The 12,593-nt window shown below is 32.7% G+C and overlaps 1 protein-coding gene across 1 annotated transcript in view; it reads left to right on the top strand.

The window, feature by feature from the left end:
• The first annotated feature begins 4,940 nt into the window (after positions 1–4,940).
• Positions 4,941–12,593, top strand: part of LOC123532389 (calcitonin gene-related peptide type 1 receptor-like) — a 50,302-nt gene continuing 42,649 nt past the window's right edge. Inside the window, exon 1 of the mRNA XM_045313812.2 lies at positions 4,941–5,633. Coding sequence (XP_045169747.2) covers positions 5,442–5,633 — 192 coding nt within the window. The 5' untranslated portion in view covers positions 4,941–5,441. The remainder of the gene's footprint in view (positions 5,634–12,593) is intronic.

Genomic DNA, 12,593 nt, shown 5'->3' with positions numbered 1-12,593 from the left:
TTATATATGGTATTTTGTTGCGTGAAACAACGCATAACCGCTAAAAGTTTGTAGGATACAGGTTTTAAACATCAACTGTGCTATCATTTTATGCATTTTATATGTTCAAAAATGTCCATATTTAACACTTTAATTTTAAAACGAATGCCATTTAACTAGTTGACATCGTTTAGTATCAAAACTGAGAATATCACAAAAACCGCACCCTCTTCAAACCGCAGCATACAGCACTTGGCCGAGCACATGACCAATATACATGCGCGCGCACAAAACAAAAACCACTACTCGCAGAGCCAAAACAAACACATAAGGGCAAAACGATCAAATGAAAGAACACAGTGGAACATCGTTTTAGAACGGTCAGTGACAGAACCTCGTTGTGAATCTTAAAAAGGTTTTTTTGTGCTTGTCTGAATTCACCTTTAATACCCTCTATAGTCAAAAGTCACAGGAGTATATTTACAAAAGATATCTCCGCCAGGTGGATTCCTTGACGCACGCCATGGTCACATAAAGGCATAGTATGTAAAGCACAAAAATGTACTGGAGTATGTATTATATAAACAGAAAGCCTTAGGAACCAACAACGTACGCATTAAAGGCCCTTGCAGAAGACAGAACATGAAGAACAATGCACTTTTTAGGGTCGACGAAACAGGAGAGAAGACAAATATCAAAACAGCTGTCACGGTGGAATTTAGAACTCCTTTTACTTAGTCATCTTCTCCAGTGGATAAAGAGGAAAGCACAGCATTCAACCTTTAAAGGGTTGAATACTAGATACGCGGTGTGTCTCAAAACAGTTGGGTGTTAATCTCTTTAAATAAACAATGTAGAATTTTACCAAATGCCATGACCCAAACTCGTACCAAGCCTGTAATGAACAGCCCATGAATCTTCTCACAGAAGTGTCTTTAGATTATAATGACCTTTTTAAAACCATTCCGAATTACAATACTGTAGTAATAATTAGCACAACATTTACATTGTTTTTAATGAAGTTGGCCTTGCTAAGAGGTTTATCTGTAAGTTTATTGTATTGTTTACATTCATTAAAATCCTCAACGGGACTGTTCTGTTCTGGCAAAACTGAATGAATTAAGAAATATATATTCCACATGATGTTTCTCGGGGTACATCTCCATCCAAATTGGAAAGGGCTTCGTTTAAGGGTAAATGGGACAGTTGCCTATATGTATAAAGGGCAAAAACTTTCCTACGGGCAGAATTTCTTTAAACTTTATATACTGACTGAGAATCAAGATTCAAACGGAAATATGTATTAAAATCAAAGGTACCCAGGCCTGATCATAAACTATCTGCCTTTGAAGGTATTTTTTCAGTATTTTCCGCAACTCTCCCATTTACCCTTAACAGAAGCTCCAGCGGATAAATAGTACCCAACAACTTTGCAAAAAAAGACAAAGCATCCATATTAAGAACTTTGTTCAGCTAGGTGATGTATCGTAAAATGCAGTGATAATGTTTTTTATTTATCTGGAGAATAAAATCTCTTTCGTAACAATATAAAAACACCTCTTAGACAAGTGCTCGACAATTTGTTCCCATGGGAAAGCAATTACTTGTCGGAAAACTGAATTCAAAAACCTGACGTCTAAGTCGTTCAAGAAAGACGGACATGGCTAAAACCTAACTGCACTTCAATATACACCTCGTATTCTCCATTGTTGTTTCATATTGAGGAAATGTCCTTGATACTTTCTCTACACTCTTTAACATTTACTTTTGTTACACTATCTCTTTACATTAGAGAAACAATCAAACATCCGGCTGACCATTATAAACTGAAAAGTTCTCATTATCAATATTGAAAAAATGCTTTTGAAGCAACGTTATTGCACCTCGTCGGCGGCTGAGTACTGAGTACCGTGTAGTAGCCGTACAATTTTTCTACGCACTTGTACTCATTGTTAGGTAGGTTCTTTTAAATTAGTTTCATATGCTTAAATTAATAGGGTTATTATATTAGTTGCTGTACTCGGCTCGAGTGGATTTTGCCAGATCGAATCACACGAGAGCCGAATACAAAATCTTAGATCTAGCTACTGTTATAATGATCCTTTTATTACATACCTCCACCTTATGCTTGTTATTTTGTTATCAAACGAAATCTTCAATGGAATATTTATCGATGTTAAAAAAAGGACTAAGTGGGATATTTTTATGCGCTATTTATGTGTCAGGTCATGTATATTAAATGAAAGTAGTCAGGCAACATAAAATACAAAAGGTACAATACGGATTTTTGTCTCTCTAATCGTATTTGCTCGTTAACCTTTTAGCCTGCTAAATTTCAAAAATGGACTGGTTCATCATTCAATTTTGGCAGTACCTTTTATTATTCAAAGGGATGTTCAATGAAAATTTACCAGCTGAATAGCAAACAGTGCAGACCATGATCAGCCTGTACGGTCGCAAAGGCAGAATATCTTGCCGCCAGTAGATTAAAGGTTAAATACAAGCTGTATGTTTGACAGAATTTATATAGGTATATGATAAATATGTGTATGATGAATTACCTCTTAAGTCTGTTCAAGGAAGGGGGCTTGAGGATTGTTACTCATTTTATTACTTCTCATAAACATACTGAAACAACACACAGATAAATTTCTAATACGAAAAGCCACATTCCAAAAACACAGCCTCCATATCCCTCCATAAAATAAGGCTGAAGAGATAAAAACAAAGCAAAATATGTTTGAAAGATGGTGTGGAAATTAAAAGCAGAATTTACCATTTAGAAATTGGAACTGAATTAGAAGTTTATGTTACAAATGTATATATGCGAAAGACATGCGGAACAAGTAAAATAGCTGTAGGTCGAGTAATTTAAGACATAATCTTCGATAACTAGATATTTAAAGTGCAGATACCTTAAATTCATTCATCAAATGTAATGTCTAGATAAAAGTATATAAATGAAGTCAAATTTGCAAAGAGATATGGAAACGTAATGATGATGAACCATATTAAACTCTTACATTTAATCAGGTTAAACGCCCATTATGGTTCGGAAATAAATACAAGTTCTATAATTAAGAATACAAGTCCACAGTGTGAATACATAAGCACCGAGGACTTAGGATTAAGTCAAGGCCCTATGACTACTTACTTTGAAAAAAAAAAATTAATAATTGTAGTGTAAAATGAAGAAATTTTATTCAATAAATGGACACATTATGAATTTTAAAGAATATTTCTAGCAATTTGTCATCAGCGGATTCATTAACACTTCGGAAACTGGTTTGCTGACTCTGACTTCATTTGATAATGGCATTTTAAACCAAAATAGTTTCTGTATTGTCAAAATCTGATGTCAAAGACCACCTTTTAGTCTCAGTAGAATAATATAAAATTCATGGAAGGCCTGTGTCCGAAATGGAACTGGTGTTCAGTGACATACTTCATTCCCTTTAAACCTTACGTCAGGGCTGTAATTTAAGCCTGGTTTTGTTTATTTGTTTATAAATGACTGCTCTGTTAAATAACATTCACCAGCAGCTAAATATAGTATAAATATCTAATTATTGTTATAAATGAAAATTATGTTTAGATATTCAGAAAACTGTAATAATTGTCTTTAAGAAAGGTCATGGAAAGAGACAGCTGTGTTCTTTGAATGTGTTCTTTGAATCTGTAGAGTGGGTGCCAAACATGTAATTAGATACTGGAAATGAATCATTTACGACCTCCATAGTATCCTCAGATGATCTAATTTTTGTGAATATGAGACATTTCTAAACAGTTTAAATGCCAATGACATTTGCGACACACTTGTATACATTTGTCTTATGAGAATGAGGTTGATGCCCTAGGCATGCAAAATAATAATATGTTTAAATAAATTTATGTATGCCCTTTATCGCTAATCACATACACATAGTACATGGAGAATTTTCGCATTAATAATTCTTACTATGAATAAACAAAATAGAAAAAGTGGAAACTCCACAGGTCGCTCAACACGACAAAAACGAAAATGTTGCAGAGCCTGTTATGGACGGCAGTAGAAATGCATACTACAGACCTACATGATTCATAAACAGTACATGCATTACAACATAATGCAATAGTATGCTAGTTAAAATTTGAACTTATGTCCAACATACTGAAAATCTTGAAAGGCTCCGTAAGCAATAAACAACTGACAAATTGAGACACGTGGATTTTAATGAGGTTTCCTGTTTTGTTCTGACTCTGTAGTTTTTTTAATTGTTTTTTTATTTTTTTTTGTAACTTCCTTGCACAAGATTATATTTGCTTCTGTATTTCCCGGGTTTAATCCTAAACCTCTTAAATGCATGTGTAAAATTGAAAAGAAAACCCTTTGGAAGTTTAGAGAAAGCAACCAAATAAAGCAATGACAGGTTCATGAAATCTGAAATGTGATGAAATATGAGGAATTCTATCGTGCAGATACATTCAGTTGTCTGGGTATACTCGAAAAAAAGGAAGATATTCAAATACTAATTCCAAGCACATGCGTATAAATGTTAGGATAATTCTGTTTACATTATGAAATATTGCAGAGTTAGGTGTTTGGTTAAAACATATGTTGAAGCTGCATAAAGCTTTGTTCTCGTTCTGCTAAATGTAACATTTTCTGTTCAAATATTTTCTGAAAATTTCAGAACATGTCATTTCAAATTTAGCTGACCTAACAAAACCTAGTATTTTGTTAAAACACTAATACAAATTGTTATTTCCGTATTTCATATAAAACATCAGAACACTTCGCCTTCTGAATTATCACTGTATGTTTTTGCTTCTTTAGAATTAAATATTATTTGATCAAACGAAAAACTTTCACTTTATAGTACCACGTAGTTAATGCTGAGTTCGTCGTCGTTCCTATAGGATCGTCGCGATGCCATTATTTTGCTTTTATCGATAATGTATCTCACTTACCAGCAGCTGAAAGTTTGGTATTTAAATAGACTTTGTAGAATAGAATTGTTGAGCGTACACACAGACATAACGGCGTTCAACAAGAACAGAACTTTGTTGGTGCAACTATCGTGATAAATCCTTGCCTTGCTGGCTGTTAATTAATTGTTAATTGTTATTTTACTTAAAGAATGTTTTAGACACCATTTGTGATTTGTGTTAGTATTCAGAACTAAAAAAAAAAAACGGAAAAAAAGATAGATAATTAAATCACGCGGGATATTGAAAATGCTCATTTAGGCCGTTTGTATTTAGTTAAGTGAAGTAGTAAAGTATGAAAACTATTACTCTTGAATCTTTATTTCACTAAGGATGTTAAATATATCTTTGAAAATGTTAAAAAACAGTAAAAAACTATAAAAACACACGGAAATACTGGTATAAGCTATTTGAATGGGAAATGTTGCTAAAATTTAAGATTACTGATTAAAAGAAAACGTAATTATTCTAGCTACAGAGGTAACGTATATAAAATGGACGGAGTATGTAGGGACAGTTTTGGATTATTGAATAATTCTATTTTTAATGTTTGGACATGTTCATTGTGTTATATTTATTTATTTCCGAAAGAAAAATTAAAATTCAATTATGATAGAACATCGCCCGGCTTAATAGATGTAGATGTACGAAGTGGTTACATAAGAAAAGATGCTTCGGATATAAAGGTTTGTTATTGTTACGAATTGTCTTATATATTTTATAGTGATGTTACAGCTGTTGAAAAGTGTATTTACAATTAAAAATGATAAATATGCGTGCCTACAATATGCCTACAATATATTTCATCCTCACAATAAAAACGATCACTTGACTGCATTTAAACTTTAAAATGTTAGGAAATGGTATTTATAAAGTAGCCAATACCTGATCTGTTAAATTCCTGGATCGTTTATGCATTTCATACGGTGCCCCTAAAGTGACATGTTACACACTTTTTTTCCAATTAGGTAATGTGACACTTTTTTTATTTCGTTTAAACGAAATCATTTCGTTTAAACGAAATAGTTATTTCGTTTAAACGAAATAATCATTTCGTTTAAACATATCATTTCGTTTAAACGAAATAACTTATTTCGTTTTAACGAAATGATTATTTCTTTTAAACGAAATGATTTCGTTTAAACGAAATAACTATTAAAAAATAGAAAAAGTGTCACATTACCTAATTGGAAAAAAAAGTGTGTAACATGTCACTTTAGGGGCACCGTAAATTCATGTGTTATACAGCTGAATTATGTTTGCGTCGACTAAATTTCAAAAAAAAAAAAAAAAGTAAGATAAATATATAAGTGTGTTTTAGGAAAATGCACGCTTAATTCAAATATCCTAAAGTTAATTATTTCATACAAATTTTGCGAAAATCATATTATTTTTTACAGTTTGTATTGCTGCATATACAAATGTGCTTAGCATTATTAACAACAGATATTTAAATATCATGAAATTTCACGATATTATCATGTGTTAGCGGATACGATTTTCTTTTATCAGTTTTAATTTTTGTTTCCTTTTCTTTGGGGAAAGATACTGTCAGCAATGTTTTTGCATATATTTATCCTTTGAAACGGTTACTTTTGGCATATTTCTATAGTTTAAATGAGATAAAATTGGTTTTAATTAAATTAAAATGACAGAATATAATGAAAAAAAAAATCACTATCCTCCAATGTCAGATCTTAAAATACCATAATCGTATGCTATTTAATTTGTTTTTCATACTTCAAATATCTGTTATAGAACCAAACATTTGTGAAACATTTTAGTTCGATTGGCATTTGAATTATTGTTCTTTCGTCAATATAATTTCAGTGAAAAGTACAATATTTGACAGCACAGAATGCAACCAAAAAAACTATTATAGATACTCGATTTGAAAGACCTTTCCGATACCATTAATAGTTATTCAATTTTGATTTGAAGATGTCACAGATGTATCTTAAAAGTATGTGTTGCATTCATTATAATACTAATTCGGTACCATAATATACTTATCAATGTTTCCTTACCTACATCTTGCCAGCGACTATTAATTGGTTTACAAATTGCCTACCTGCATGGTGCTTGGTGTGATAATGCTAATAAAGATGTCTAATGCACAGGGTATTTTATCTTTAGACATTCATTTCAATGTAGAAATAAAACCTCATCAAATGCGTTTAACTTTACTCAGTACTGTATATAAAGCTTCATTTTATAATTCCATGCAATAAAGTAAAGGCTGATTATTTCAAATCTTTCTGATCTGTAATGGTAGCACACATTTTATTCTTAGTTGTACATTATATTAAGTTTGTAGCATTTCACACCTAATATATAATACTTTAGTTCTATTAATAAACATAAATGAGCCGCACCATGAGACAACCAACATAGTGCATTTGCGACCAGCATGGATCCAGACCAGCCTGCGCATCCGCGCAGTCTGGTCAGGATCCATGCTGTTCGCTAACGGTTTCTGTTATTGCAATAAGCTTTGAAAGTGAACAGCATGGATCTTGACCAGACTGCGCAAATGCACTATGTTGGTTTTCTCATGGTGTGGCTCAAATAAGGTAATTCTATGATTACACGAGCTACATGTAGAAAAAATGCTGTGTTCCGATATAAAATTTAGGTGTGATGTACCTTTAAATTTCTCTAGGTGTCTCATAAGCTAAACATGCCAGTCCCTTTCAGCACGGTTGACTGTAAATAAGCTTACATTTAGCAATATCTAAAGCTTCTCAAACAAAGCCAGATTAATTTCCTGAAGATAAAGACGTTACTTCTTTTCTAAACGAAACGGAAGTCAGATTAGTTAACAATTGTGTTGACTTTGCAAAAGACCAAAAAAGGGGAGGAAGTAAAACAAATTAACGCTTCTGCAATAAAGCGCCGTGACAGATATATTCTATCAATAGTATATTCAATCTTTTGCGTAAGAAAACGAAAATGTGGCAGCTAAGGATTGCCACTTTGAATTGAAGGAACAACTACAAATCACTCCAATGTATATTTGTTTCTTAGACGCAAATACTGTTAAAAAAAGTACCAGTCTGACTGAAAACACTATACTAGTAAGGTTATATTCATATCCGGAAATCAAAACCGTGTTTAATTCTATTAACAGCTGCGCCGCAAATCGCACCTCTTCTTCTGGGAAAAACAGCTTTTGTAATAGCTTTTTAATCGAGAAGTAAGAATCGTTCTATGAGTGTTTTTAATACTTAACCAATGTTCATTACATTAATTTAGTTGAAAGAGTTTTTACATTATCACGATTTTAATTTTAGAAAACATTTCCATGGCAAAACTTAAAGAAATTTGATATGGCAGAATATTTTGCTATTGGCATCAAGAAAAAACAATCAATTACTCAAATAAAATGCTATGATTTTAAATATGTATATAATAAATAACGTTCAGAAATAAATTGTGGAAACTGGAAAATAATTGTCATGTCAAATGAAATGATTTCTATTTTTTTTTTTCGAAAATGACAATAATTGAAAACAAAATTAATTCTTTTCTGTTGAAATAGATTTGTAATTGTAGATAAAAGACGGCTTCGCTTTTGTAAGGATCGTATCAAAAAATAGATCACATTTCCAAATATCGGCGAGGCAAATAAATAAGTTTTTGTATGTGAGTGTACATATACGAGGGGTGTTCAAAAAAATTGAAACTAATGCGCTTCCGTAGAAAGTTACCATTTGATTTTCACGAATTTCACGGGATGTTATTGTTAGCATTTCGTTGACAATCTAGTAAAATTTCATTGAAATCAAATCAAGCGTTTTAAAGTTATTGTGCATTATTTATCATATACTCGTATACACTGGTCAATTGTACATGTAAATATGAAACCTAGTGAAAAATTAGAGATCCGAGGATATATAAAAGTACAGTGTAGTTTAGGAATTACTGCAGAGAAGATTCTGAATGAAGTGCATAGACACTTTGGAATCAACAGTGTATCGAGAAGCACAGTTTACAGGTGGTTCAAAGCATTCACTAATGGGTTGAATAATGTCAAAGACAGGAACCGTTCTGGCAGACCTCAGACAGCAATCACTTCGAGAAACATTGCTGCTGTGAAAACCCTCATAGAAGGTGATGCTCGGTACACGGTACGTGAGACAGCTAGTTATCTGAACTTATCAACGAGAACAGTTCAGAACATTCTGACGAAGAAATTGTATTTAAGAAAGCTTTGTTCCAGATGGGTGCCCCATCTCCTGACCGAGGATCAGAAAAAAGAAAGAGTGCGTTGTGCTAAAGAAACATTAAAAAGAATCAAAGAGCTCGATTTCAGGAAAATAAATGAACTGATTGCGGGAGATGAAACATGGATCTACTACTTCGAGCCACAGAGACGCATAAACAACAAGCAATGGCTCCGCAAAGACCAGCCTAGACCTATCATTGCTAAAAGGACCAAGAGTGCCAAAAAAGTCATGTATGCTGTTTTCTTAAATCGCAAGGCCCTGTGGTACAGATTGTAGTTCCAGGTCTTGAAACGTGTCAAGGCGTTTTATGAAATTCGTCGGCCTAGAACTGGTTTAAGAGGGCTGTACTTCATTCATGATAACGCTTCATCTCATAAAAGTGATGTAGTGCAAAGGTTCATTGAGGCAGAAAAAGTTGTACAAGTGGAACACCCCCCTTATTCTCCTGATCTTAGTCCATGTGACTTTTTTCTCTTCCCTGAAGTCAAGAAGCAGCTGTCTGGGCGGCGTTACGCATCACGCAGCGCGCTGGGAAGTGCGCTATATCAGTGCCTTTTTGGGTATCCCCAAGGGGGACTACTCTGACGCTTTCCGGAAGTGGATCGATCGACTTCAGAAGTGTATTCGTGTTCAATGAAACTATTTTGAGGGATTAAAATAGAATGGAATTTCATATCTTTTGTTGTTTTTATTCTACTGCTACAGTCTCAAAACTTTTTGAACACCCCGCGTATCTCTTACAAGATTGAATATCATTTCCTTATTGAATTGCAAATTGTGATCTGAGCGAATGTTAGTAATGCTAGCCATACATATGTTCTGAGTGAATTAGAGGAAAGCTAAGCTTTGTGATTTGCTCTTAAACCGATATCAAATATTCTTTGACAAATTGGCAATTGTGTCCACATCGTTCGCTTTTATTGCATGGAAAAACTAGATTCGTTTGCCGCATGATACATTGCAGTTTTAGCTAAGACAAAAAAAAATCATCCAAATATACACACTGCTGTCGGATTTGATTTTTGAGATGCTGTGTTGTTTACATGTGATTTGCACTGTTGTTGTTGCGTTTGACATGCATGCAGTTCAGAGACTGATTTAACATTTAATAACATTTAATAACACCAATAACACCATTAGTAAGAGAGATATTGAGTTACCATTATCTGCATATTTCGCATCCGTAGATTATATTAGTCTTACTTACCTGAATTTATAGTAGACAGTTGGTACCGACAACAGAAGTAGTGACAAGGTAATATGTAGTAGAGGTAAAAAATAATACATGTTTTGTGTTTGTCTTAAGAACCAAAGCATCTCGTTAGGCTGGTTGGTGATCGAACTCTGCAGAGCAGGGCTCTTCCAACAAACTTTAAAGGTATTGACACCTGGTAATTTGAAGGACAAATTTTTCGTTTCTTAACTATAATAAAAATCAACCGTGAGAATAATAGTTGCAAGCACGAATGATTTTCCAATAATTAAGTCAAATGAGGAGTTCTGCTCTACGATTTGTAGTTCAGATAAATGAAATTTTACTCAATACACAGAAATGAGATGTGGAACCATGTGAATGTCTTAATATTCTGCTCGTAAATCATCTCTGATATTCCATTTAGGTCATATAGAAAATGGCACATAGCCGTTGACAATCAAGTCATTATCTATATGTGCTTAAACTTTTGAGAACTTTAGAGAAAATGCGTTACCACAGAAACACAGACCCCACGGCGTATATACTTCAAGCTTATATTCGAAAGCTTATTTTTATACTTATACAATTATCAACTTCACAAACTTCTACGTATTAGACTTAAACTGAAACGTTTTATATATCAACAGTTTCCTTCGTCTTTCAATATAAAATACTATTAGAGACATGTAGATTATATATCAGGATGAGGTTTACTTAAAGGTACAAAAACCAAATAAACACGGGATTTCAGTAGCTCATTATTGAGGTAAAAGAATGATTATGAACTGCTACGGTAAAATGAATTCATTATAGCCTGGTAAAAATGTGCTGCTTCAACTGAATATATTTCTAGATGAGTCACGAGAAAGCCATGAGGATAACAATAGGTTTTGGCATTTTATCAACGTTATTGTGCTTGATTGGTTTGTAGATTCCGAAAAATGACGGGGACGAAAAACATAGATCAAGTTTGGTATAACCTTATGTATTCGTATATAGGTCACCTTTCCTGAACCGTGCTGCTGACATCGTCCGTGTACTATCTTTTATTGCTTAACTTGAATATGTTGATATAATCTAATTGACATTAGTAAGGAAATGTCAGTACATATTAAAATAATGCATCCCTTTGCCATATCTTAGGCGGAAACCATTTTGTTCGTTATTTTTTACACTCACCTAATTCACCTCAAAATATATTATGTCAGTTGGTTTATTTGTCTATATTAGGCTAGCAGCATAAAATATTTATCTTCTAATATACATACATGTACATTAATAGATCACTTTAAAGGTAAGCCGCAATACGTATTGTAAACCTGTTACTGAAAATTTTGCAATTTTTTCTAGACCTATACATTAATAGTTCGGAGACAAGACCTTTATAGCAAATATTCTCTTCGTTTGTTTGAAGAACTTAATTTGAAATTATATACATCTGAATATTCAAATTAAACTTCATTTTGAAGTTCCTCATCTTATAACTACTGCTTGTGTTTGCCTAAAGCAACACTTGAGACATGTGTTTAACGATATATACTAGTATATCAGTTCGAATCATATAAGTAATCCTGTTTTTATATAACTTTCCAAACGTATTTTGTCAAATTTAAATGGTTTCTTGTAGCTAAGACATTCTTTCGTTTGGCTTCTCGCCAAATGAGACAATATAACTGCCACAATTCCTTTATTGTTCAGGGAAGTTGGATTTGTTTGAAGCACTTCCCTAGTATAACTTTGAAACTTCTGAATACATTTTAACTTCAAGAGACATATGAGACACGTTAATATTTTAGAATTTATTAATTCTTTAAGATTGTTTTATTAAAAACTTTAAGCAATATGGAATTGTGTGCTTAAAAATACTGATTTATGAAAATCTTACATCTTAAATTCTATGAACAGATGTTTTTCGTCTTAAAGAAATACCAATCGTGTTGACAGTGTTGAAATATATTTTATCATAATATTTTCCATTAAATGTTTTCCTCGATCCGTCAACAAAAAAAACAAGTTTCTTTGAAAACCTATAAAATTCTTATATTTTTACTCTCGAGTGTTGAAGAATACATTAAAAATACATCACTTTTAAGTACATTTTTTGTATGTTCACTAATTTGCTGCACTTTGGATAAATATCTATAGGTTGATAGCTTTTTTATTGAGAATTTAAGATTAATGTCTCACTTATAACAGAAAGTAAACAACATATGTATTGGCAC

The sequence above is a fragment of the Mercenaria mercenaria genome, chromosome 11, assembly GCF_021730395.1.
Source record: "Mercenaria mercenaria strain notata chromosome 11, MADL_Memer_1, whole genome shotgun sequence".
Lineage (NCBI taxonomy): Eukaryota > Metazoa > Mollusca > Bivalvia > Venerida > Veneridae > Mercenaria > Mercenaria mercenaria.
Note: the sequence above shows the minus strand (reverse complement) of the source record. Positions and strands in the feature narration are given on the sequence as shown.